The 27,695-nt window shown below is 56.4% G+C and overlaps 1 protein-coding gene across 2 annotated transcripts; it reads right to left on the bottom strand.

Moving 5' to 3' along the window:
- Window positions 1-673: 673 nt before the first annotated feature.
- On the bottom strand, window positions 674-27,687 carry ASS1 (argininosuccinate synthase 1). Of its 2 annotated transcripts, none has more exons than XM_021551442.4 (15): window positions 27,640-27,687; window positions 25,169-25,280; window positions 24,648-24,716; window positions 24,223-24,411; window positions 22,424-22,480; window positions 21,911-21,985; window positions 18,952-19,022; window positions 18,545-18,575; window positions 14,591-14,681; window positions 12,679-12,763; window positions 11,652-11,716; window positions 6,681-6,812; window positions 3,017-3,173; window positions 1,485-1,550; window positions 674-978 (listed from the first exon to the last, which is right to left on the bottom strand). In XM_021551442.4, exons 2-15 carry the CDS (start codon window positions 25,274-25,276, stop codon window positions 924-926), a joined length of 1,251 nt encoding a protein of 416 aa, XP_021407117.1. In that variant the 5' UTR covers window positions 25,277-25,280; window positions 27,640-27,687; the 3' UTR covers window positions 674-923. The 2 variants fall into 2 exon arrangements, with proteins under 2 accessions (XP_021407117.1, XP_021407118.1); XM_021551443.4 differs by having other exon boundaries at window positions 27,644-27,687.
- Window positions 27,688-27,695: the final 8 nt, after the last annotated feature.

The following is a 27,695-nucleotide window of genomic DNA, read 5'->3' as shown; positions in this document are numbered from 1 at the left end:
GGCCTGACTGTCCTGTAGGGGCTACTAAAATGTGCCCTTTTTGGTGGCAGCTCTGCTTTTGCTCCCCAAACTCATTGGGAAGCAGCACATTCCTGCTGCTGGGATGGGGCTGCCCGGCTCCCTGCTGGGTACCACAGCAAGCGCCGTGGTTGGTGCACCCCATTCCAGGGACCATCTCTGGGGACCCCCAGGGTGGGGACATCCCAACCCATGTCCTTCCCCGGCCTCGGAGGGTTTGCACAGGAAATCCAGTGCTTTCCTCTTTCCTTTCCCTCTGCTTCCAGCACAGCTCCAGGCTTCCCTCGCCGAGCCATCCCTGCCTCGCAGCCAGGCGTGCAGCCTGAGCACAGGGAGCACAGGGAGCTCCAGGCACTCCTCCAGGCTCCCTGGGAGAGGGATGCACTGCCCAGCCCGGGCCGAGCACTCCTTTCCTCCTCACCCCCATCAGAGGCTATTCCCTGCATTTTTGGCTTTCCCGAGCCTGCTCTTTAAAACTCACCAAACCCAGCAGAAAGGATGGAGCCCCGTGGACCCTGAACCACCCAGCTCACCCCTGCTCCCCACCGGGTACCACAGCCCCCCACGTCCTTCGCAGCCATTGATCCATCACCAACTTCCCAAAGCCGGGCTGGGGGATGCGCTGGGCCAGAGGAGCAAACAAACGAGGCAGGAATAAATCCCGGCTCTCGGTGCCGGACCCACGCATGGCTGGGGGTTTATTTCTTTCCCCACTTCTCCTCCGATGGATAAACCTCTTTTTTCCCCCCCCACCCCGCGATTGCATTTCACTTGCAGCCCCGTAACAAAGCCGTCACCTCCGCCGCTCCAGGGAGACGAGTTACAATTACAAATTGCCACCACAATTAGCGCTACTTCTTAGAGGAATTAGAAAGGGGAGCGGGAGGCTCGCGTGCGATTGATTGCTATTCATCCTGCTTTACGGTGACCTTGCTCTGGAGACGATGATATTCCTTCAGCCTGGAAACCGGGAGTTGGAAAAAAAAAAATTAATTGCAAATTAACAGTAAGAACACACATTTCCTTTCAATTAATTTAAGCAGAATGAGGGGGCGTGAAGAGCAGGCGTTTGTTAAGGCCTGTACAGTTTAATTATTTTTTTTTCCCCCCCACGAGATAATGTAATTAATCTTAGAGGAGTCGGGGGGACACGGAGGATCGGGGGGAACAAAGCAGTTAACAGGCAACAGGAAAAATTAAGAGCCCATTATGTAAATGCGGCATGTTTTACAGCCCTGGAGTTGGGAGGGGTCTGAGAAATAAGTAAAATTACGAGGCTGGCTGTGCTGGGGAAGGCTGCAATTAAGCAGGGTTGGTACTGGCAGGGCTGGTGGCACCCCACTGCTCATGGGGAGCTTGCAAAGGGGGCTTGGTTCACCCCCAGAGCCTGAGTGAGGACAGGGGAGAGCCCCGGGGTGCCGGGGGCTTTTCCCCCATGGGGGAGGGTCCCACTGCACCCCAGTGACCTGAGGGAGTTGATGTTGATGAAGCCGGTGGCGTCGGCGGGCTCGTAGTCCCCTTGCACGTTCATGCTGTGGAGAGAAAGGCACTGTCACTGCCATGGGATTCCCGGGGGGATCGGGGCTGCCCTTTGGGAAGGAACCCCACACCTGGCTGCTCTCCCCTGCTGCCGCCCCCTCATCCACTGGAGGCTGCGGGGGGCTCGGGTCAGCTCCCTGCCAGCCCCTGGGGAAGGGGCTCAGCCATGCCCAGGCTCCACAGGCCCTGCCAGAGACGCAGCCCCAAAATTCCCTCCTTGGTCTCTCACGTGCATCATCACCCTTCCTCTGCTCTGGCACCGCCCAGGGATGCTCACCCTGTCCCAGAGCAATCCTACAGGTATGGCTCTAGAAAAGGGATGGGATGCTGGGCAGGAAACACTGCCCCAGGCACAAACAGGACTCCAGGCAGGGACAGCCCCACACTGGTGTGGGGGTTTATGGACCTGGCAGCCAATTCCTCAGTGCAACACTGAGTACATCCCCTTTCCCAAGGCAGCAGCCACCCACTGAATCCCAGCTCCAACAGTTTCCTACATCTCCAAAACACACGGCTCATTTCCCAAAAACCACAAACCTTAAAGGAGGAAGTGGAGGGAAATAAAGAAGAAAAAAATAAAAAAGAGTTTACAACGATTTTACCTCCCCTGACGGGCTACAGAAAAACCTCTGTGCTTTTATTTTTGCTCATTCGAGTGGTTCTGACCTGCTCTATAATTACGTTACTTTCTACCTACTGTGCAGAGGCATTTCCACACAGCTCTGCCTCTCACAGCTTTCTCTCGGGTTCCTGTGACGCCGTCACTCAAAGGCTTTCAAACCAGCGATGTAGAAATCAAAAAGAAAAGGAAAATGGTTGGAGACGCAGGGAGAATAAGTGCCCCTGCTTTTCTCTCCTTCTCTCTTTTTCCTCTGTCCCACCCCCCTCCATCCTCCTTTTTTTTCTTCCCTCTTTTTTTTTTCTTTTTTTTTTTTTTTTAATACTTTATTCATTTAATCTCTCCAAGTGAGAGTGCAAAGCATAATGAAGGGTTGGGACGGATTATTAGGAGCTGTTGATTTTGAGGGGGAGGGAAGGGGGGAAAAAAAGCCAGAGAAGAGAAAGAGAGAAGATAATTTGACTCCGACTGATCTAAACTCATTCGGGTGTATTTATGGCTTATAAAGTGTTTAGAGAGATTGAAAGGAGTTGAGGGAGGGCTGAGGGGGGAAGCGAGCAAGCGAGAAAACAACACGAAGAAAAAGGGAAAAGCCAGAGGGGGGAAAAGCCAATATTGACTTGAAAACATGGCTCATGCTTCGGCCGGATGCTGGGCTGGGCCCTTGGTGTCACCTGTGCCACTGGGGATGGGATGGGATGGGATGGGATGGGATGGGATGGGATGGGATGGGATGGGATGGGATGGGATGGGATGGGATGGGATGGGATGGGATGGGATGGGATGGGATGCTCACTGTCACCACTCCTGCCCACCCTTGCCCTCCCCAGCCCCACTCACCTCACCAGCTCCTCGTTGTAGAGCGACCGTGGGGACTCCCTGCCCAGGATGTAGACCTGGCCCTTGAAGACCGACAGGCGCACGGTGCCCACCACGGGCTCCTGCGAGCGCCCGATGCACTCCCGCAGGAACTCGCACTCAGGGCTGTGCCAGAAGCCTGAGGACAGGAGATGGATCAGCAAAGGGCTTGGGGAAACCCAATGGGGCCTGGGACCCCAGGTTGCACCCCAGGCTAAGTCTTACAAGGCAGATCCTGGGTAATTCCCACGGGAAGGGATGAAATCGCAGGACTGGGTGAGGAAATGAGATGCCGGGACACACAGGTTGAGCCACGAGGGATGGAGACCTCAGGTGTTTCCCTTCTCCCCGGTGGCCCTCAGGATGGGAGAAGAGGATGGAACAAACTAGAACTAGGCCACGGGGCCATCCTTATTCCAGCTCTGCTGGGCAGGGGTCATCATGCAAATGAAGAGATTTTTTAAGTAGGTATGAAATGGCCACTCAAAACTCACCATGTGGGAAGGCCAGGTGGAGACAGACAGATGGACACAGAAATGGGGGGGAACAGCTCCCAGTCCTCCAAGAAAGGGATGAGCCATTCTCCCCTGGGATGGGCAAAGTAGGAGTCTGCCCCAGAGGGCCAACCCCAGCCTGTGGATTGTGCCCAGGGGGATGCAGCCCCACAGGAATACTTCAGCCCTCAGCAATGGGGGTCCCAGTGGGGCAGTCACCCCAGCAGTTCCCATTCCCCATCCCAGAGGGGTGCAGAGCAGTGCTCCCCCCAGCTCACACAGCCTGGGCTGTGCTTTGGGGCACAGGTGTTTCGGCAGCCCCAGGTGGGCTCTCCACCTTCCCATCCCCCCCAAAGCCAGCGAGGCTCAGTTGTCCCTGCTGCCACTCGTGGGAAAGTTTGACTTGTCCCCACTGTGGTCCCAGCACAAGGAGCTGGGGGGACACAGGGAAGCAGTGCTGGCACCCCAGAGAACTCTAACCCCAGCCAGCATGGCCCTGCCCTGGCTCCAATGGGGACAGCAACCTCTGGCAAGCCAAATGCCCTGAGCCAAAGCCCAGGCTGGGTGCTGGGGTGATGTGCAGTCACACCCCGACCCCCCAAAACACATCCTGGGGGAGTGACTGGGGCACTGCAGGTGCATGGAGGGGCCATGCCCTGCCTGCCACCCCCACGCCCCTCCTGTCCCTAAGCGGGGTTATCAGCCAGGGAGTCCTCGGAGACCCAGAATAAAGCCTGGGAGATGCAGAAGGAGATAGAGGTGGGGAAAGAAAGAGCCCATTCACCGCCCCCCAGTCATGCCCCAGTTTTATCTCTCCCATCTCACACCGGTGCCCTCTCACCTTTCCCTTCCCAGCTGGGCTCTGGGGCCGAAGCCATTAAAGAAACAAATAATTTCTTTTGTTGTTTGGCCTCACCAGCCCCCGAGCAGGGCCGTATCCTGCAGCCTTGTCCCCGGGGTCTGTGTGGTCCTGCTCCAAGGCACAGCACCATGGTCCCACAGCCCCTCACCACCAAACCCACCTCCCTGAACTGACCCCCTCAGCTGCTCCACCCTGGCATGGCCAGGGGAGTTTGGGGACCCCTTTCCCAAAATCAGCACCTCCATGCCAGTAGCAACCCTGGCTCCAGGCAAATACACTCCTTTTTTTGGTACCCACCCTCCAAGTACAACTCTTCAAATAGCAGGATTGATATAAAAATCCCTGTAAAAATAAACCCCAGATGCACTAAAATAATAACCAGCTGCTTAAATCCTGCCTCTGACAGCTCCAGGTGGGAGGAAGCATCCCCCCCTCCCGACCCCCCACTGCAGACACTGGAAGCGATCCCCCTTAATGACCTCCCCACCATCCTGCCCTAATCACGGCGCAGGCAGGGGGACAATGGCATTTCCGCACCTGGAAAGGACGGGAACTGGCTTCAAAGCCACCCCTCCACAATGGGATCAATAGGAACAGGGGGAAGATAAACACTAATTCTCCTAAAAACAGGACTAGCTGCAATAATGAGGTGTTAAAGGAAGGTGAGCTTGAAAGCCTGGCCTCTGGGGACCCACGGGTGCTTATTGCACCCTGCTGGGCTTGGATTTGGCTGGCAGGGAAGTCTAGGACCAAGCTGGGAATCCCTGGGGATTGGACATGTGGAGCCAGGGAAACATCAGCCTCTGCCTGGCAGATGTGGAGAGGGAGAATTTAAACTATGATTCCCTCCGAGTGGCTTTTTAACCTGGTGGCTGCACAACAAGTGAGTGGTTAGGAATAAACAAACAAACAGGTTTATGCCTGAACCACCGAAAAATAATAGTCAAAAGAAAGGCAGGCCAGGTCAAAACCTAATAAAAATGGCCAGAGGCAAGAGTGGCACTGGAGAATGAATGAGGGCAGGGGCTGTGATCCAAGAGGAAGGTGAAAAAGGTTTCCCAGCCCTAAAATGTGATTTAAACAGCAAAGGGGCTCAGGCATTAAATGCCAGTTCCTGAGAAAGATTGAAGAGCAAATGTCCTTGGAGGGGAAGGTGACAAGCACCGGCACCAGAAACCGCAGGGGACAAAAGCCTGGCCCAGTCCTGGTCTGCTGCTGCCCATGGCCTGAGCTCCCAGGATCAGGTTCTTTCCAGGCTATCATCCCATGGAAGACCCCACAGGAATCACCCCGGCCCTTGTGCTTAGAGACACCTGAAGTGATGGGAGGAGGAGGAGAAATCAGGGCCTGTAAATGACAAATGTTTGGCCATGGAGAATCTCCTGGGCCTGCAGGGGTGACAGCTCTGAGCCGAGCACCCAGCTGTGGGCAGTGGGGTTTTTGAGCCTGCTTAGGGTATTTTGGGCTAATCCTTCTTCCTCCAGCTTAGCACCAGACACTGGGTCGGGGTGGGTCCATGGAGCAGCCCCCAGGGCAGTGCTGGTTCTCCTGCTCCTGAGGCACAGGGGAAACGCTGAGCTGCGACCCCTCAAACTCATCCCAGGTCTGGGGCTGCGGCTGCTCCACAGCAGGAAGGACACAGGGCTTCACTGCTATCCTCCACTGCTGGGGTGAGCCACCATCCCCTCATTCCTCATGGCTCCCAGCCCTCTCCAGGCAGCGCTGTCCTGTCCCAGGAGCCCCAACCCGCAGTGCCCCTGTGTGGGCTGTGCACCACATAGCACAGCCAGGACCCTGCATCCCTCCAGAGTCCCCTGTGCCACGCTGCCAGGGCCCAGGGACAGCTCTCCGGCTTCAAATGCCATGGCAGGGGTTGAAGTTTAAAGTTTTGGGTGCCCCACATCCCAGTGTGCATGAGGCAAAGGCAGGGTGGAAGGGGTTGGAGGTGAGGGTTGGGGAAAGGTGACACGAGAAGGGGCAAAAGGATGAATTACATCCAAATGTGCTGGTTGGGATGGAGTGGTGGCACTGGGCTGGGAGAGATGCCATGAGCAAACCCTAATGGAATATGGCATTGCCTCCCAAAGGCAGGCACGGAGCTCCCTGGGCAGGAAAGCAGGCACAATGTGGGGTTTTGCTCAGCCCAAACCCACCTTTCTCCCCAGGAGCAGCCTCAAAACCCACACTTCTATTTTACAACCAATGGGACCTGCAATTTCCAGCAGCAAGCAGGGAGGATGAGGAGGAAGGCTGGGAGGATGCTGCTGTGGCAGGACTGGACTGCACCTACCGTTGTACACCAGCTCTGAGAATTTCAAGGAGAGTCCCTGCTTGATTTTCCTCACTTCCCGGTCCATGGTGAAGGCCTCGATATCTAAATGTGCATGGTATAGGATCGTTCCTGCTGGGGTCTCATAGATACCTAGCCATTTTTCCAGGCAGGGGGAAAAGCAGAAAAAGAGAGAGAAACGAATGAGACCAAAACTGTCAGCAAATGACAAAAAATAATGACTTGGCTGACAGAAGGAGCTGTGGTCGAGCACATTCAGTCTCAGCTCGCTGTAAAATGCATCTGTCATTATATTCATGCTGGGGCCGAGACAGTCCACTCCGCACCTTGCGGAGAAAATTTCTAGATTCCCCTCTTTGAAGAGGCACTCTGACGAGGCTAAATGACAGGGTTTGGGAACCGATCCCCCCACCCATCCGTGCCCAACGGTCTGCAGCTGAAAACCTGTAATTAGCAGAACGAGCGGGGCACAGGCATGGGGAGCGCAGGGCCTGCAGAGCCCTCCTCTCCTCCGCTGGGAGGCAATGAGGCTACCCAGGGGCTGGGAGGGCAACTCCTTCGGGGTTGGCAGGGCCCCCCCAGTCCCTTCCTGCTGCCCCTCCATTGCACAAGGCCCGGGGATGGAGGATGCTTAATTATTTTGGCAAGCTGCTCCTTTGTTCTAGCTGTTCAAGGCTTGTTTTGTGCATGGTGTGGTTACTTGGTGTTTAAATACGAGTATGGCTGTGTGGTTCTCCCATCCACGGTGGATGCAGGTGGAAATATTGTGGGGAAATGCTGAGCTGGTCTGGCAGTGAATAGGTGATGGGAAAGGCTGTGAGCTGCCCACGGCCAGGGCTGCTCCACCAGCTTGTCTCTATCCCCTGCCTGCCTGCAGGGATGGTCCCTTTCCAATGCTGGCATCTGCTGTGCTGCAGTCGTGGGAATGGCAAAGGGCACAAAGCAACCCTGTAGGAAATTGTCTCCACTGAAGGGGATGTGTCCCCAGCCAGCCCAAGAGAGGCTGAGGGGAGCCCACAGGGCTCAGAACTTCCCCAGGCTCTGCTCTCAGTGCCCTGGGGAGTGGCACAGGCTCAGCATGTCCTGTGCCAGTGTGGCCACAGTACCACAGACACAACAGGAGCCACAGGCACAGCAGCCCAAGGCTCTTCCATCAGACCTCATCCCAAGCACTGCCCACGATTTCAGCATCCTAGAGGCACAGACCACAGTCCGACTGTCCCAAAGGAGAGCCAACCCCTCCTCTCCAGCCACCCCAGTCCCTGGGGCAGCTCAGGTGTTCATCAAACACCCATTCCCTCGGGGTGTGGGAGCAGACAGCCAAGTTAACACCAAACCCCAGTTGTCCCCATGGGCACAGCAGTGACACAGGGCACAGGGAGCTGCTCTGCATCCCCTCCGGCCCCTGACTGTGGAGCTGAGCCCACAACTAACACAATTATTATAATTACAATTAATATAATGAATGTTCCCTCTCCTTCCCCTTAGGAGATGTTAAAGCCAGTTTGGGATGAAGGTTTGGGTACATGCCTTGACCCCCACCTCCTGCTCATTTTGGGGGTGCTGGGAGACAGGACCAGAGCGTGTCAGCTGGGGCAGAGGGGAGGGCAGCTGACAGCCACTCTCCAGCCTCGCCACTGCCGAGGAGACAAGAGACACCTTCAAAGTGACACTTGCACAATCTCCAAGTGTCTATTTTCCTCTCCCCATGTTTACAGGAAAAAGACAGAGGTGTCAGCACTGCAGCCCAACGATGCTTCAATCACCCCGTAATTACTGCTAAGGAAGGGGGGACCGGAGCAGGGGGGACATGGAGGGAGGCAGTGAAGGAGACAGCTGCTGCTACTTAAAATTTTCTAATTTGTAACCTCGGCTGTCACTTCACCTCCATCCGAGCAATTCTGCTGCGATGAGTGCCGGCTGTCACTCCACGGGACAGGGAGGGATGTGGTGCCTTCCCGAGAGGAAGGGCAGGGTGATGCTGTGCCCACGGGAAAATGCTGCCCAAATTTCTTCCCCTGGTCAGGGGCTGAGGCTGGGCTATGAGGTCGAGTTTGGCCTGGTATGCAGGGAAGGCGTTTTCCACTTTCCTCCTCCATCAGCTCAGCGCATCCAGAGGAGGAAAGGGAAAAAGGAGGAGAGAGCCAAGGGGAGGAAAAGCGCTCGGCTTTTGGCAGCGGCTATCCCCCTCCTTCCCTCTTCCTCCCCACTGATTTCATTTACTTCACTTGATTAGCCCCCCTTCGGAGTTAAAAAGATAATTTGATAATGAGGATGTGAAGGGGAGGGGGAGGTAGGGCCGTGCCCCTGCTGCAGCCGCAGCCCCCGGCCCAGCCGTGCCCCCCGAGCGGTGCCAGCGGCGCTCCCTGGCACCCTGTCATTAGCCACCCTCCTCCCACTAAAACAAAAACCGAGTTAATTGGGCTTAAAAGGCTGGTGCGAGTGCGTTCCCTGCGCCCCTCGCCCATTAGGCCTTAACGAAGGCCAATTAGGAGCTTAGTAAAAATCAATGCAAATGAATTTTTCCTCTTCTCTGACTTCCTGGGACTGGGAGATGAGGAAGAGGAGGCGCCTTCGCTGCCACCACCACCACCACAGGGAAGGCTCTGGCCATGCTGCTGCCTGTGCCTCAGTTTCCCCTGCAGAACCCCAAATCTGCAGGGCAACCACGTACTGCTGGGGTTTAAAGGATTGTCTCTTCCAAGATCCTGTGGGTCTCAGATTCAGTCAAAGAAAGAAATGGAGAGTTTCTAGCCAGGCAAAAAGCCTGGGAAAGAATGTAAATAATTCTTTATCTCTTTGTTTTTCACATTGTTTATAGTTAAGTTCTATCACTGTGCGTCAAGCACTCTGCACCAATGCTGTGGGTTGTTTTCACTTCAGAACCAATGGATTTGATCCTTGCGAAGCTCTGTATAAAAGAGCAGTGCATTTTGAATAAATCGGAGTTTTACTCTCACAGCCTTCCGAGTCAGTCTCTTCATTCCTGTCCTGCCTCAACAGCGACAAGCTCACATCTCCAGCACCACTGATCCTAAATTTGGGGTCCAAAATGCTCCAGGCAGTGGGGGGGTCACCCTGAGTTCCAAAGGCCTGGGAGGGAGCAGGTAACCACAGCACCCTCCTGTCCTGGCCTGCTCCCATCCCAGCTCTCCCTCTCTCCTGCAGCACATCCCATAGAGCAGATTTCTGGGGGGTTTCTCTTAATCCCAAAAAGCCAACCAGGGGCAGGATCCTGCTCAAAGCAAGGGGAGAGGCCACCCCAAGGTCTCATCCCCGCGGGGAGCCACCCCAAGGTCTCATCCCCGCAGTGCTGCCCCAGACCCCCCGGGCCTGCGGCATGGGAGCACGGCAGCAATCGCTCGGCGATGTCACGCAGGAGACAGATGTGACAGTTAAATGGGGTTTAGAGAAATTATTAAATGCTGGAAGGGTCACCAGAGCGCGTCAGCAGCTCTTAAAAAAATAAAATAGATTTTGACAAATTACTCAGCATCCTGCATGCAAATGCACAGGCTGGCGTGTGCAGGTTGGGGTTTGGTTTTTTCCTTCCTTTTTTCAGCTTTAATATGATTATTCAAACTCAGATCAAATGATTTGGGGTTTTGTTTCTTGCCCTGTGGTGGGAAGGAACACTGCAGGCTTAGTCTTACCAAAATATTTACTGTTGTCGTGCACAGAGGGCAAGTTTATAGAAAGGAAGCATCTAATAAAGTATTAACGAGATTCAAAACAAAAGAGCTGGAGTTGGGATATGATGCTGAGCCACCTCCTACTTAGTTTTGCACAGGGCAGCTTGCTGCCTCCAGAGGTTTCCAATGAAATTGATCACAATGGAATATCAATACTAGGAGACATGGACTCAAAAATACGTGGATAAATCAAACATTTGCTTTAAAAAAAAACCAAGCAACAAAACAAAACAGTAATTTGCATCAGCTTCCTATGGTTCGTACAGGTATTGGAGAGTCTGGCACTGTCCAGGACTTTCCATGAGCATATCCCCACACAAGCCCAGAGGCTGGTGTGTTTGCTGTGGGGACAGGTCTCACCTGGAGGCACTGGGACCCCCGGGCTGGTGCCTGTTGCTATCATGCTGGCATGGTAGTGTGGAGGAAGTGTTTTAGAAAGGCCTTGGGAATGGGAAACTGAGGAAAAGATACATTTCTGTATGCCCCATTGTTTTGGGAAAGTTTAGCTTCAGCATTTCTCTGTGAACCTCCTTCTCCCCACCCCTGAGCAGTTCCCATTGGACCTGACCCCTGGGGTGGTTCTGATGTGCCCAGGCTGGACACTGTCTCTATTGTTTAGACCTTATCTCTTAATTTTGCTGTATAAAACTGTATCTGGGCAGTAGCCCAGCATCTTTGGTCCCTGCAACCATTCAGGCAATACAATCTCTCTGGACTGCACACAATTGACCTCTCTTCGTCTCTTTATCTCGATCCCTTGCGGCGACCGAGGCACGTTGCCACCTCTCGGACTGTGCCAACCCAGACGCTGCCTGGTAAGGCCAGGGCAGCAGAACCGTGGCAAAACCCCAGTCCCCAGAGGGGACAGCTAGCCAGAGGGGTCCTGGGGGGCCAGGGAGGGACGGGGGACAGCCACAAGTGACCCCTGAGAGCCACAAGTGGCGCCCAATGTGGGGCTCGAACCCACGACCCCGAGATTGAGCCTGGCACTGTCCAGGACTTTCCATGAGCGTATCCCCACACAAGCCCAGAGGCTGCTGTGTTTGCCGTGGGGACAGGTCTCACCTGGAGGCACTGGGACCCCCGGGCTGGCGCCAGCAGTGGCAGCTGCTGTATTAGAGAGTGACAAGGAGTCCCTGTCACGGGGACATCTCTGCCAAAAGCTGATGGGGATTTAAAGGCTGAGGGCTGCTGGTGTGACCTGAACCAAAGCACCCCAGGATTACTGAGCACCCACCATGGTTTTCCCATTTTTTCTGTCTTTTCAGGGCAGGCTCACCTCTGGACTTCATCCCAATGAAGCGGTTCTCCACGATGTCGATGCGCCCAACCCCGTGCTTGCCCCTGTGAGGAGAAGGGAGGTTGCAGCAGTCCCAGCCCCACAGTGGGACACAGGTGGGTCAGAGGGGTGGACAATGGGGAAAAACCCCAAATGACAGCAAGCCAGCCTCTGGGCAGCACTGCTGACCATCAGCAGAGACCCTAGATAAGGCAGGTGACAAGGAAATGAATTTTTCTCCCCACCAGTCTCTCACTTGTCACTGGGGCCACCAGTACTGCAGGCAGCCGTGGCACTTAGGCCACTGGAAAAGAAACTGGGCAAGGAGATGGGACATGGCATAGCTGTATTCCCAAAAGCACTTTTAAAACCACTTATTAACCATTTAAAAAGTGAACAAAGTGGAAAAGTTCATTCCCATCACTACCAGGAGAATAAAGGCACAGAGACTGGGTGGCACTTAGGAGGAGTGGGTGTCCTCATGGGTGCTGCTGTATTTTTAGGAAGACTCCTGAGGATGGTTCTCAGCCAGCAGCAGCAGAAATCAGGCATGGGGTGGCAAATGGAAAGAAAACACCAAAGGAGCTGCTGCTGTGGAGACAGGAATAGAAAAGGGCAATGAACCTGGCCAGCAGGTCTCCATGCCCCAAAAAAGTCAACTCTCCACACAAAAATGACACTGAGCCCTCTCAGGGAGACAGGGCAAGGCAAGAAGTGGGAGCAGAGGGTCCAGGATTGAGCTGGGACAAGAAGTAAAGGGTGCTCTGCAGTGGGTAGAGCAGCTGGGCACAGAGAGAGCCCAGTGAACGTTCAGAGAACTTTTTAATCCTCCTCACACCCAGTGAGGAAAGCCCTGAGGCATTTCTACACTTGTGCTCCTGGCCTTGGTGCCCAGCTCTGCTTGCTGGCATTTATGGCACAACTGGCACCATCCCAGGACGTGTCTGCTGTGAGCATCCTGGGGACGCTGGGTACCCTGGGGACGCTGCCCTTGTCCCCGCTGCCAGCCGGACAGGGTGGCACTCACGCGATGTCGTTTAGGTACACAAAGAGCTCCAGGGCTGAGGAACGAGTGGCTCCATCCCCAGTGTTGGTGACTTTCACTGGGACACCTGCAGAGGCGGGGAGAGAGGATGGGCAGGATCAGCCAGTGTCAGGATCCCCCCGGAACATCATCCCGTGGGCGTTAAATAGATGTGACAGATATGAACTCTAAATAACTTCTTAAAAAGGCATATCCAAGCTGGTGCGAGGGGGAGGCGAGGGGAGGGGGACCCACCTCGGGAGAGGAGCGAAATAAATAAATAAAAAAGGCCATAAAAACGTCACCCCCCCTTTTCCTCTCTCTCCTCCCTCTCTTTTTTTTTAGGGCCTGTGAAATTGCAACCAGGCCCTTAACTAATTGAATTTCACGCTCCGCAATTGTCTTACAGCGCAGCACCTTCTGTCCCACCAGCCCTTGCTGGGGAGGGGGGGACAGAGTGACAAATGCGTGTCCCCCCTCGCCAGCATGGGGGGTGTCTGTGGGGGACCCCCACACCGGGGCACGGCTGCTCGCACACGCACACACACGCACCCCGCGGCGGGGTGCTCCCCGCCATGAATTAATTATTGCACCTTTTCTTTTTTTTCCCACCCCCTTAATTTTTTTTTTTTTTTTTTTTTTTTTTTAAGGGCAGCGGGCAGGAGCAAAGCAGAGCGGGGTGGTGGTGGTGGTGGTGGAGGGTGAAGGGGGGGGGATGCTGAATAGAAAGAGGCATTTTTCTTTAGCGGTGTGAAATGAGCAATAAATGTATTAGGAAGCTGACAAGGGGGCTGCGGAGCCCACAAAGAAAAGCGGTGCGGAGTTGGAGGCTAATCCCCCCTCCATCTGCCCTCCTCATTACCATTTAACGCACTATCAGTTGCCAATCAGCCTCAAAGCCTCCCTTTCTAGTCTTTATTATATAGGCGCCCGCGAGAGCCCTGTCTAGTGACGGGGGCTGTCAGCTCCCCCCCACTGCCCCCCCCTTAAACCCTCTCTTTTCCAGGGGTTTATAAACTCAGTTGTAAATTGCTATTAAATGTAAACTCGCGGCAATAATGAACCTTAAGCTGCTTCTCGGCGTGGGCCCCCCCACCCCGCGCCCTCCCCTCGCCCCGGCTCTTTCTCTCCGCATCCTCCGCCGGGATATTGGCCGGGGTCCGCTCAGCGAAGAGCCGACGTTGTCGGGGCTGTTGTTGCCGAAAGCTGCTTAGCCTTTGAAATAGTTAATAATTAGATTAAAACTTCAAATAAATTAACTAGGGGCTGAATGGGCTGCCGGGAGGGGGGCTGCTCCTGCCAGGGGGATCATTATAATGGAGCAGGGAGGCTGGCGGTGGGGAGGGGGTGTCCCCTCCCAGCAGGGTCTCCCCCCAGCCTGTGCTGGGCTCAACACTGCTGCCAGGACGGATGGTGGCACGGGGATGGCTGTGGCTGGCACAGGTGGAGATGCTGCCCAGTGTCCCCTGCTCAGTGCTGGCTCTGGGGCTGGGCCTTGCTGTGTGTCCCCAGGGATGCCACGGAGCATCCCTGTGTCCTTCATGAGAGCATCCCCAGCCAAACCCTGCTGAGCGGCTCCCCAGCTGCTACCTTGGCCAGCATCTCCTGCATCCCCCAGAGCCACCTGCAGGAGGGGGAACTCTGTGCCCACTGCACCTTGATGGCAGGTGAGGGAGCTCAGGCAACTTTCCACTCCCTGAAAGCCCCCGAGATCTAAGCAGAGCCTCTGCACACCTCAGAGAGCCATGGTGTGCTCTGAGCACCATCCTCAGCCCCAGTGGCACAAGTCAGGGCCCACCCTTCTGCCCCCGCCCTGGGGGTGCTCCCAGCTGCCAGAAAAGTCCAGTCCTGGCTGGGAAGTGGTGCTCGTGTGGGGGGCCCAGGGCCACTGGCCTGGCAGCAAGGAGGCTCTTACCCCGCTCAAACTGGATCTCCAGCACATCGGGGGTGTCGGGAGAGTTGGCTGGGTCACAGGTCTTGGTGTAGAGCCCGGGAGGAGCCTGGTTCTGCAGGGAGAGGGAGAGAAGAGGGGCACTCAGTGGCATTGCCATGGCCAACACTGCTGGCAGCCACACCCCTGGAGTGCATCCCCCATCCCAAAGCACATCCCCCTCCCAGGGGTGCATCCCAAAAGCACATCCCCCTCTCTGGGGTGCATCCCAAAAGCACATCCCCCTCTCTGGGGTGCATCCCCCATCCCAAATCACATTCCCCTCCCAGGGATGCATTCCTCATCCCAAAGCACATCCCCTTCCCAGGGGTGCATCCCCCATCCCAAAGCACATCCCCCTCCCAGGGGTGCATCCCAAATCACATCTCCCTCCCAGAGGTGCATCCCCCATCCCAAATCACATCCCCCTCCCAGGGGTGCATCCCAAATCACATCTCCCTCCCAGGGGTCCATCCCCCATCCCAAAAGCACATCCCCCTCCCAGGGGTGCATCCCCCATCCCAAAGCGCAGGACCAACACGGCACAAACACCGGCGCTTACCGGGGGCCCCGGGAACAAAGGGGTTGGCAGAATCAGCCAATTTTTCCCCTCAACTTGATCTCATCTTTCCCTCCAACGCCCCCCCAGCTGGAGGCGGGATGGCTGAGGAGCAGCAAGTCAGGCAGGGAAAAGCGGGACGCTGGCAGCGAGCGGCGGGGCGGGCGGGCGCCCGCACGTCCCCGCACCGCGGCCGGGCTTATTCGGCGCTGACCGAAAAAACTAATGAGGAAACCTGACCCCAGCAGGTGCTCCCGGCACACCGGCTCTTTCATGGTGTCCCCGGGGTTAATACACACGGGGGAAAATAGAGCAGCAAAGCAAAAACCCATTTCAGAGCACATCAACCTTTATGTATATTTTTTTTTTTCCCTGAGATTTATAGGGAAGAGGCATCTTATCTCCATCAGAGCCGGGCCAGCAGAGGCTCGGGTGCCGATGGTGAATTGCTGCAATTGAAGTGCGTGCCAGAAGAAGCGGGAGGGGCGGGAAATGTAATATAAAAAAGCTTTCCGTCCCGGAGAACAAATGCTTTGCAATTTCACATGGCCCCTCAGCACTCACCCATGATGCGACTGCACAGGCTGACCCCAAAATACTTTCAGGTCTGTGTTTGTAAACTCCTGCCTCCAGAGGGACTCCCCACCCAGCCACAGCTCCGGGAGCTGGAGGGGGAATGGAGGCACGGAGCACCCAGGGCACTGCAGCACCATGGAGAGTCAGGCAGCTTTTTCAGAGGTGGCAAACTGGTATTTCCCCACCAAACCCAGCTGGAGCTCCGGGCATCCCTGGCTAGGGGGCTCTGCCTGCACCCAACCACCCAATGCCTGGCCCACGCTCTCCCCGTTGCTCTTTTCCTTTTGTAAGCACAGTTCTTCTGTTCACTTAATCAAATCATGGAATAGTCTGGGATGACCTTTAAATGTCTCTTTTCCTCCCTTCTTTTGCATTCCAGCAAGGAAAAAAAAAAAAGATAAGGTATAAAGCAAGTTAGGAAAAAAAAGCCCCATAATAATCCAACCAAAAGTGACCGCTTTAAAAAAATTTAAGCTTTTTAAATGGAAAAGTAATTCCTCTACAGAAGAAGTTTTCATCTAATTTTTTTCCAGACAGGCAACAAGAATTTTAGTGAAAACTTCCATTTATTTTTGTCCAAATATATTTATATTTGCTGAACCACTGCCAGCACCTGAGGGAACCCCACACAGCTGCAAGCACCCCATCCCACCCTCCACACTGGGGAGGGACCCCTGCCTCACCCCAAACCTCGGGGTGCACATCCTAACACCAGCCACAGCCAAATCCTGGGAATACAGACACAGCTACCCAAACACTCACTGCAGCAAACCCCTCCTCAGTTCCCACTTAATGTCATTTTTGTCCCTTTCCCTCGTTTTAAGGGACAGGCATTGGCAGGCAGGCGCATCTCCCCCGTGCCCCCACGCACAGATTACACGGGCTGTGGATTTCAATTTTACATCGTCTGGCCTTTCCTAGCCCTGATCACACTTATTAACTAGATGAACCTGTGAGAGATGATGAAAAACTTGGAGTTCAAAAGGAAAAGGTGCAGGGGGGTGGGAGAAAAAATACCGGAAAGTATTAAAAACTCTTTACTAAACATTGGAAGTCAAAGTCAGGTAGTTTCCAATTTTCCGAGCCAACTATGAAAACCCCTATTAAATAAAATAACTAAATAGAAATAAAAAGTGGCATTTGGCTTGCATTCCATCATTACGGTGTGAGTCTGTCCTCTTTTTATTCTCTCTCCTAAAAGCACAGTTCAAATGACAAATAGTTTGTTGCAGTGTATCAATGCCTTCTATTTATCCCTCCCCGCAGGGGGGCTAGTCCTGCAATGTCATCTTTAAAGGGAAGAGAGGGAAAAAAAAGGAGAGGGGGGAGAAGGGGAAAAAAGGGAAGAGTGTGTGGAAAGTGAGAGAGGGAGGGGGGAAGAAAGAAGCAAGAAAAACGGGGCAAGAAGAGAAGAAATTGGAAGCAAATGGTCCATGAAGTAAACCATGATGCAGAGCTATCGATGCCGCAAATGGTTTATTCATCCGGCTGATATTGTTGTGCCCGGGACTGAATGAACTCTTTCAGAGTGCCATATGAAGTTAAAGCAAGTAAATTTCTATCTTTCTCCACATTAGCTGCCTCATTGCCCTTCAATCGGGCCTCACAGAGGCAGAAAATAGCTCAACCATCTGCTTTCAAATCCCTGCGTTTGGCAGGTCCCGGGGCTTTGGGGAGGGGAGCCCGCCGTGCCTGGCACCCCGGATCTTGCCACGGCCACCTTGTGCCCGGCACGGCTTCCTGGGCAGGGACGGGGACAGCGTGGACGGGGACAGCGGGGACGGGGACAGCGGGGACGGGGACAGCGGGGACGCCGCGCTCCGGGAAGCCACCTCCCAGCGCTGTCACAGGGTGAGGTGCCCGAGCAGAGGATGCTCGGGGATGGGGTCAGGGCACTGCCCAGCCCCGTTTGGGAAGGGAACGGCCTTGGCAGAGCCAGGGGAGTGCGGGAGGAGAGGAGAGGCGCCGGCTGGGTCAGTCCCGGGCCACCTTCAGCTAAAGCCGTGAACAGCCATCCCAGTGCCACCCGCTCTCCGTGAGGACACCCCACGGGAACCTGGCGAAGCCTGACCCCCAGACACCCCTCTGGAGGGCACCAGAGGAGGAGCGGGACCCCCTCTCCACCTTCCCCTTCCTCCCTCCGGGCCGCAGGCACGCGTCAGCCCCGCTGCGGGAGCCGGCTGCGGGCACGGAGCTGCGGCGGCCCCGCTCCCTCTGCGCCTGCCTTCCCCTCCTCTCGCCGGGCTGTCTAATTAGCGCTGATGGATAGTTTAAATAGATAGTTTAAATAGCTAGTTTAAATAGCGGCCGGGCGCGGTGACCCGCTGGAGCGTGAACGGCGCCGGCAGGACCGCGGGCTCGGCTCGGAGTGGCCGGAGATGTGGCGCTGTCACCAAGCCCCTGTTGGTAGCCAGAGCTGGTGGCCCCATGGGTGCCCAACACCACCCATCCAAAGGGAGGTTCTACCCCACACCCCCATGGGGAGCGGGCTGGCACAGCGAGCTGCGGGTGCAGGCAGGGGACGCCGAAACTTTGCCATCCGCCACCAGCTCTGACTCTCACCGGCACCGCGTGTGTCTAATTGCTCCTTTAGCGCTGCCCCGCGACACTGTCCCCTCCGCTGTCACCCTGAACTGTCCCTTCCCCTGCTCAGGCTGGCGGCAATGTGCCGGGGCGGCGGCGGAGCCTCCCCCCACACACACGGACGGCCCCGCCGTGAAATTTCCAATTAGGCTGCAAACACACGAGACGCCCCCGGCCCCGTGGCCGCCGTGCTGGCTGGCAGGGCGGCCGTGATCGATTACCTTGGGGTTCTCCAGGATCCCGGCTTCGTAGCTGCAACAGGCAGGGGAGGAGAGAGAAGTCGCTGCAGCACCTGTAACTTGTAACCCCAAAACCCACCCTATGGGATGAGACCCCCTCTGCTCCCACCCACCCCATGAGGATGGGCATTATGAACACGTCAGGGATTTCCAGAGCATTTTAGCAGCAGCTCTGAAAGGAGAGCCGGGCTCAGGAGAGTCCGGGAGACGAATGTGGACAACCAGATAGAAAGGGAGGGTGGAGGATTTGGGGTCACCCGTGGTTAGCATGTGGTGGGGCAGCCTGGGATGTGCAAAGGGCTGTTCTGGACATGAAGGTTGGAGGGGATTGGGGCTCCAGATCGCAGGTCTTCACCTCATAGGAGCTCCCCACCTGCCCAGCTCCTCACCTGATGTGCATTAGGTTCTCATCCATGCTCCAGGGTGTCTGGGGTGTCACAGGCACTGGGATCCCATGTTTCTGCCACAAAAGGGAGAGTGGGGGTAAGACAGCCTGTTGGGGAAGCCAAGCCTCATCCATGCTGGTTCCCAGCAGGATCAGCCCCAAAAGCACAAAGGCACAACCCATGGCCACCGGCAGGGCAGCACAGCGAGGTGGACTCCCATGTCTCTGAGCAACATCAGCTCCCACCACAAAGGCCACCTCAGCAGGGACATCAGGGACACAGTGTGGCTGGGCTGGAGGAGAATGGCCATCCCAGCCCTGCCACAGGCTGGGAAGGAGTTCCAGAGCAGCCTGTGAACCCCAGAGGTGGGGACACCAGCACAGATGTTGTCTGCCTTTCCTAGCTCTGGGGCCAGGGTGGTGCAATGCTCTCAGGTGGGATTGTTGGGATGTTCTTTGCAGGACCAGGAGCTGAACTCAATGACCCTGTGGGTCCCTTCCAATTAAAAATGTTCCATGATTCTATGATTCCCCCCATCCAGGCTTCTCAGCAAGGGGAGGTGACACAGGGATCTGAGTCCCCAGACCCACAGGATGCTCCAGACCCTAAAGAGAACAAATGCTCCATCATGAGGGGACAGCAGCACATCCTCACAGCCTCGTGCAAACACATGGTGAAGCAGACACACCCCAAGCAGGCTCAGTGTCCCTCTGAGCCCGGGCACCTCGAGCACACCGTGCCCAGGGACGTGTGGCCCCACAGCAGCTGCCAGCCCAGCACGACTGCAGCACCGAGCCTGGCTCCCTAACGAGGTCACCAGCGTGCCATTTATCCCCTGACATTTCAATGGGGGAAATTGCCTGTGAAAACGAGGTGAATACATGGGGGAATTAGCAGGAGAGGTGACAGCAGCAGGCTGACAACTGGAGCCAGTGGGGACGTCACCCACGCTGCTGGGACACCGAGCCACAGTGTGGCTGTGGGATGGCCATGGCAAGAAAAGGATGGGGACAGTGGCTCCCACTGAGCCTTGATGTGTCTGTACAGCCTGTGCACTGCTGGGCAGCTCTGGCATTTCAGTGTCACCACAGCAGGGACATCAGTCAGGGCTCAGCTGGGGACAGAGGAGCAAAGGCTGAGTGGACACTTCTCGTTTGCCAGGAACAGGGGAGGGAAATGCTTGTGGTTGTTGCACCACAGCCCTCAAACCATCACCTGAGGTGGGAACAAGGTTCTGAGATCTCCTAATGCTGCAGAGGGACTGACTCACAGCCCTGCTCCTGGGGGGACACGGCCTCAGGCTCGTGGGTTCTGATTTCCTGGTTCCCCACAATAATTCCAGCATAGGGCCTGCTGAGACCCCCCATTATCCAATCTAGACCTCCTCTGGCATAACTTTAGGCCATTTCCTCTTGCCCTATCTTGTATTTGTGAGAAGAGACCCACCACTGGCACACCCATCTCACCTGGAGTGTACAAATCCATCTTTCAGACCTGAATGACCAGTGACCTCGCTTGTGCCCTCAGCCAGCCCTCTCCTGCCTCTGCCTCCTCCTGGCAGCTGGGCAAGCCAGTCCTCCCCAGCCCATCCTCACCCCATTCCAAAGAGGATCCTCCAAGTCCAGACCAAATATCTACAGAGCCTGGGCAGCCTTTGCAGGAGCCCAAGAGGGATTTTGTTCCCAGCCTCACCTGGCTCTGCCTGTGGCAGCATCCAGGAGGGTTTGGCCATTCTCATTCAGGTGTGTGGAATGAAGCAGCCCCTGGCACAGATGTGCTGCCAGAGCAAGGCTGAACTCAGCCCCTGGGCAGCAAATCCATGGAAAGAGCTGTGCCACAGTGAAACAGAGCCTCACTTTCCCTGGCACCAATGGAGCCCCAAACATCATCATTTTCCAATTCCCCCAGCACCAAGGTGAGCACACATGTGTGCTCAAAGGACCTGGCCATGCATCTCCCTCTCCTCAGGATGAAAAAGAAGGGAAACCACCTTTTTTTTTTTGTAACAGATAACCAAAGACTGAAAAGTACTTAAACCCTCACCCCACAACCTTTTGCTCTTGGAATGGGGCCCCAAACCATTTCATTCCCCTTTTCCCCCTCCACTTCCAACCAAACAAAACAATCCCCACAACCAAACAAAACCCCCAAACCCAAAACACATGTTCCATTTTCCATATAATAAAACCGTGGTGCTCTTAATAACTCCCCTATTTGACAATTTGTTTGGCAACATATGGAAAGCTCTTGTAAACTCTCCCCTTCATAATACAACGGCAGATGGCAAACACAATCCTCAACACGCCGCTCTCTCCTGGCGGCCCTAATGGGCTCGGAGGGCTCCTCACCCCACGCCACATCCCTCCAGCTCCACACCTCGCCTTCCCACAGATTGCCCAGGCAGCTTCGGTGGCAGCTATTTAAAAACTGAAGCAATTTTCTGGTTTATGCACAGAGCTGCACTTTTCCCTTTTGATTGATTGAGCCGAGTTGTCAAGCATTTCCATGAAGTCGCTGAGAAAGAAAGGTACCCTGGTGGGCACATAAAAACCTGATGCAAAACTTCTAATATGTTTTATTGTAACTTGTACTTCAAAAAGGAAGGGACAACAAAGGTGAATGTATTTGCTTTGTCTGTTACACAAGTCAGTGAGCTGGGACCTGTTTCTTTGGAAAGCAGGTTACAACTAATAGCCAGGTAATTATGGGGCTTTTAGAAAGGAAGGAGGAAGAAAAAAATAGAGGAAAGGGGGGTGGGGGGACTCTGACCAGGAAGCTCCTAAGTGGTGCTGCAGGGATGTTGTGCAGGGTGTGCTGCTGGCACCTGCCAGGTCATGGTAAGCATCCTCTGGAGCATCCCATGGTCACTCCAAGAATCCCACGGCTACCCTGAGCTTTCATAACCACTCTGAGCACATCTGCTGCCCTGGGCATCTTGTGGCTACCTCACAGCATCTCCTACCTTGGCATAATCCATCAGCTCAGGGCGTCCAGGAAAGCGCTGGTAAAACTCGGGCAGCCTCCACGGCGCGACAACCTGGCAGGAGAGCAGGAGCATGAGATGAGCAGCCCCCTGCCCTCTCGTAGCCCCCGACCCCCCTCTGCCCCTGGGAGCCAAGACCCACAGGGTGCTGGTCCCCCAGCTGAAATTTAATCTCCCAGCACAAGGTGGGAGTAAACCAAAGCCTGACCCTAACCAGGCACTGGATGCAAAGGGAAACAGGCAGCATCGATTATCCAGCAGCTGCCTTGATACTGTTTCCTCTGTGGCCTCGTGGTGTTTGGGGTAAAAATAGGTCAATTAAGGATCATTACAGCCCCCTGAAATGCCAAAACGTCGCTGCGTGCAGCTGGTGGCTTGTTAAAGTGAGGCAGGGCCGTTTGCATGGGTGTTAAAACAGAATTCCCACCAGCTGCAGAGGGGCTGGGAGCCCGGCAGTGGGGAGGCAGGGTATTTGGGTTTTGGGTGCCTTACCTTGATCTTGGGACACAGGGCATAGCAGCTGAGCTCAAACCGAACCTGGTCATTGCCCTGGAACAGGAAAAGGGAGGTGCTGAGGGGTCACCCCAGCCAAACCAGGAGTGACAACACACTCTCAGCTTCTGAAGAGCTGCTTGGCTCCACTCCCAGCTCCCCTGGTGGTGTTGGAACCTTGGGCACAGAGGGCAAGGATCCTCTGCCCCATGGGATCATTCCTGGTCCATCTCCACGGCTGGTTTGAACCCCAAGCCACCTTTCCTGTAGCTCCTGATAGCTGTGTGTTCAAACCAGATTCGGGCATTTTTTCTCCCAAAGATCTCAAAGGACAAAGAAGGAAGAGGGCAAGGTGGGGGTAAGACCACAGTGAGCAGCGGGATGCAGCAGCTCATAACTAAATAGCTCAGAACCTCACTTTACCTTAATTGGCCCTTGCTGATTAGATCCCACTAATGAGTCCAGGTAACTGGGAAGGGCAAGGAGCAGTAGGAAGGCTGGGAATTACGAGCACTTCCGAGGGAATAGCACTCACTGAAACCTATTTTCCACCCTCAGCAAGGGGTGTAAGGACCCCCAGCTCCCTGCCATGGGCCTGGAGGATACATTTACCCCGGGCTGGGCATTCCCAGAGGACTATTACACACAGGCAAGTCCATCCAGCCGAGCTCCCCTTTCCCTCACGGCCCAGAGCTCTGTCCATCTGCTCGGCAGCGGGGACACCCCAGATGGTCCCATTTAAAGCTCCGCAGCCGGGTCGAGTTACCGGCAGTCAGTCCCTGCCTGTGCCCGCGGCTTAATGGCTTGGGGAGTGCAGTCACCGAGGGTGCTGCTGCCAGCAGGGATGGCTGATGGCACCTGGGAGCAGAGGGGACAGCATGGCACTGAGGGTGTGTCACTCCAGGGCGCCTTTGAGCAGGAGCTTTCAAGGAAACCTTGCTGGGGATGGATAAGATGGGACAGAAAGGGGTGCAGGGACCCAGCAGGAGAGAGAGTAATTCTGGTTATTTAACCCCCCAGTTTCCCCTCTGCCCCATCTCCTGGGTGCTGGCAAGTTCCTCGGCAGTCTCCTGGCTGCGTTTAACATCCCCTTTCTAGCAGAGTCTAGGGACCCCCAAACCCACTGCGATCCCCCCAGGGAGTCACCTCACCTTAGCCCAAGGCACGGGAAGAGGAGAAGGAGGCACCCGGCAGGTCCTGGTTCACCCACTGAGCCCTCACCTGCCCCAGGTGTCCCCGCCCCGGGCGGGGCAGCGGCCGGAGGGGGCCCACGGTCACATCTCGCAGGTCCCACGCTCCCCGAGGGGGATTCCCCCTGTCCGGGAAGGGGCTGGCTCCGAGCATCCCTTTTCCACGGTCTCTGGCTGCCTCTAGCGGCAAAGTGTCCTCCCTGCGGCCAGCGGGGACGGGGACAGCCGGGATAGGGACAGGAATGGGGACAGCGGCCGGGAGAGCCGGGAATGGGGACAGGAACAGGGATAGATTCTGGGACAGTCGCACCTATTCCAGGACGCCCCTAACCTCGCCGGGTTGTGCTGGTTCAGTCTCAGCCGGCTCCTGGCCCGGGAAGCCTCAGCATTTTGAAATTGCTGCCAGACACGGAGTGCTCAGCTGTGACTCCAGCCTTCCCGACAGCCAGACGGAACCGAAATTGGGCACAGAAATCCCAGAAGCGAGGAAGGAAGTGTCGAAACACGGCTGAGTTTTGCACAGTCCCCACAAAACACCCACGCAGACTGACCAGCTCCCCCACGCCAGCACCTCGAGCCGTCCCTGCCCGGTGGCCGTGTCCCCCTCACCTTGCCCGTGGCCCCGTGGGCGACATGCTGGGCTCCCTCTTGCTGGGCGATGGCCACGAGCCCGCGGGCGATGCAGGGCCGTGCCAGGGCTGTGCCCAGCAGGTAGCGATCCTCGTAGAGCGCGTTGGCCTGGACTGCCGGCCAGATGAACTTCTCCACGAACTCCCGGCTGACGTCCTCGATGTAAACCTGCCAGCAGAGGGACTCTGATGGAAGGGCTGCTGCGGGGGAAACCCGCTCCTCTGGAGCTTTAGGAGCAGCGCAGCAAAAAGTCTCTTCGCCTCTCTTTTCCTTTATGTCACTAAAAGGATTTGGGGTAAAACCGCTGGAGGAGGGATTGCTCATTGGCACAATCCCCTCTCTGGGGTGTGTGAGACCCCAGGGTTCACCCCCGTGGTGGGGAACAAGGGGAGGGACGCTGTTACCTTCTTGGCCCCCAGTGCCAGAGCTTTCTTTCGTGCTGCCTCAAAATCTTCCTTCTGCCCAATGTTGGCCTGGAAAGCGGTGGAAAAAAGACTCGCTATGAAACTAGGCCACAAAACCCAGAGCAAGCCCAGTTTGGCACAGGGCATTGTGCATGGCTTGACAGAGTCCGTGGTGGCCGGGCTTGAGGACAGCCAGGATGGGCAGGAGGAGAGTTCCACCCCTTGCGGTGGATGTCTCAGGGCCATGCCCTGCTCTGCCAAGCCCCTTGGCTCTGCCCTGATTCCCTGCCTTCATTAGCAGAGGGTCATTAGCTGGCAGGGACAAGCTGTGCCACACAGGGCTGGCACTCAGCAGAACAGAAGTGAGCTGAGCCATGGTTAACCCGTGTGAGCAGGGTCACCACCACAGCACACACACAACAGGACCCCCACTGCTCACTCAAGCCCCCCCAGACCAATGGCCCAGCACCCCCAGTCCCCAGGGACAGGGTTCCTGTGACAGGGCTCAGTGCAGGGCTCACCAGGTAGGCGACGACGTCGTAGCCCTGCTCCTTCAGCCACACCAGGATGCAGGAGGTGTCGAGCCCCCCGCTGTAAGCCAGGACCACTGTGCCCTTGGAATGAGCCATGGTGCTGCCAAAGAAAAGGAAAAGGGGGTCATGAAGCCCCTGCCCTTACTGCAGTCAGCAGCCACAGCACCAGGAAACTGAAGCAAGAGCCCTCCCAGGCTGCAGGGAGCCAGGGCAGGGCTGGGGGCGAGAGGAAAAGCCACAGCCCTGTGACCACGGCCAGGTTGTGGCTCTCAGCCAGGGAGGACACCCTGCCTGTGCACCAACCTGTGCACCCTGAGGTGGCTGGACAACAGAGGAGCCCAGGGCAGCCACGAGGGTGGTTTTGCTCTTACCGTTTCTGCACGCTGGCAGCCCCAGCACAGCCTGCCCCACGCTCTGCACGTGCTCTGCAATGCTGGGGAGCCGGGCTCAGGCGCAGGCGCCCGGCCGTGGCAGAGGCACAGCTCAATCCTTGCTCTGGCACAACCCAGCACGTCCCAGCCCTCTGCAGAGCTGCCACAGGCTCAGCTCCCAGTGCCCATCAGGACAGCAACGGCTGGGGGGCTTGGCAGCATCCCCTAGAGCCCAGCCCAGCCCCGAGTCTAATTAATGCTTACGGGGCATTTGTTCTAATTGTGCTGCACAACTGTGTTTTCTGCCAGCACCAAACACCTGAGTGGGGATTCAGAACCCTTCACCCTCCAGCCAAGGATATCCAGGACTTCAGCCAAAACGGGAGGTGGTGAAGGACTCAGCAGCCTGGATCTCAGGTGTGGGCTGGGTGTCCCAGGCAGGAAGGGGCTCCAGACTGTCCCTGCAGTCCCCGGGCCAGGCTGTGAATCCCAGAGCCCCACGAAGAGTCGATGCCAGCTGACCCTTGGCCGGGGGAGGCGGGCACGGAGGCGGCCAAGCCCTGTCCTGAACAACTTTCACACTGCTGCTGCCAAGCCAGCACAATCCTGCTCCTGCAGGCCGGGAAGGCGCCGTGCCTGCCGCTCCGGGCTGCTCTCCCGCCGGGATGCGGTTATCCCGGGGTGTGCCCCAGCACCAGCGCGCTGCCAGCGCCGTGCGGAGCCAGCGTCCCGCGGGGCGAGGCTCGGAGCCAGCTCTGCCCTGCTTCTGCCGGCTTCTTGCTGAGCAACAAAGGGGTCTGGCAGCTCCGTACCCTTCCCTCGGCTCCCCGAGCCTGCCCGTGCCCGTCGGGCTGTCACGCAGGCAGCACCGGTGCCCAGGCTTGTGCAAGCTGCATTTCCCTGCTCGTGGCTGTGCCCAGCTGGGTCCCTGCCCAGCGAGCTCCAGCCATCCCTTCCTCACCGGGGCATTTACAGGAAAGCACTCGCAGTTCCCCAAACGGCCCAGCCCAGCCCTGACGCTGCGCCGGCGGCTCCTTTGGAGACAGCTTCCCTCCTTTAGTGCCAAACTCATTCTCGCCGTGGCCACCAGCATCGCAGCTGCGGCTGCCAGCCTGAGTAAGCACCTCCGAGACCAGGCACACTCGCTCTGCAAGCGGCCCAGGGAAATGCCTCCAACTTTTGCCTGCTCAGACGCGTCCCATGTCGCAATGCCCGAGGGGCCTGGGGGCACTTTGTCCTGGAGTCGCATCCTGCATCCCAGATTGGGGGTGGCTCCAGCGGCGTTCCCGGCTCTGGAAGCAAGGCTCGTGCCAAACCCGCCTGCCCAGGAAGGGAGAGCCCCGAAGTTCCAACATTCTGTGGCAATAACTCAGAGCAAACAAAGCTCGCTGGAGGGGAACGCGGCGGGACTTTCTCAGCCCTTATTATTATTCTGTAGCAATTTCCGTGTGAGCTGGGGCAGGGATTTTACTGGAGAGAACTGGGGCTGCCCCGAGCCAAAGGAACGCCGCGCTTTCTGTTTTAAAACCAAGAAACAAATAGAAAGAGGGAGGAGAATAAAAAGCCTGAAATTTTGGTGAAGAGAAGAACTGTCTGTGCCAGGTGGGCTGCTGCCTGTGGGCTGGGATGGAGCAGGCAGGAAAGGCAGGGACAGGCAGGAGGGGCAAGGACAGGGGCAAAGGCAGGCAGGAGGGACAGGAACAGCCTTTCCAACAGCACAGGCATGTGCTCAGTGCTGCTGGGGTTTTTTTTCGGCATCACTCCTCCACCTCGTGGAGGTCCCATCCTGCCCCCCAAAATCCCCAGAGCAGAGAGGGCACGAGGTGGTACCGGCTGAGGTCTCAGTTCCCCTCCCTGAGTTGGCCAAGGGGATCCTCAGGGGAACGGGATTCACTTGGGAACTCCTCACCCATCCCAAACTGAGCTAGGAAGGGCTTGACTGCAGTCTGCACCCCACTGCCCTGCTCCAGCACCCAGGGGTGAGGGACACCCGTGGGTGGGTGGAAATGGGACAGACAAGACGAGGGGACATCCCCCAAGGCAAAGGCCCCCCTTTCCCCTCTCTCCCCACGCCGTGCCCACACTCACGCACTCCCGGTGTCCGGCTGCCCTCGGTGCTCTGGTCCGGTGCCTGGAGCATCCTC

Source organism: Lonchura striata, chromosome 17, assembly GCF_050655825.1.
Source record: "Lonchura striata isolate lonStrDom1 chromosome 17, ASM5065582v1, whole genome shotgun sequence".
NCBI lineage: Eukaryota > Metazoa > Chordata > Aves > Passeriformes > Estrildidae > Lonchura > Lonchura striata.
Note: the sequence above shows the minus strand (reverse complement) of the source record. Positions and strands in the feature narration are given on the sequence as shown.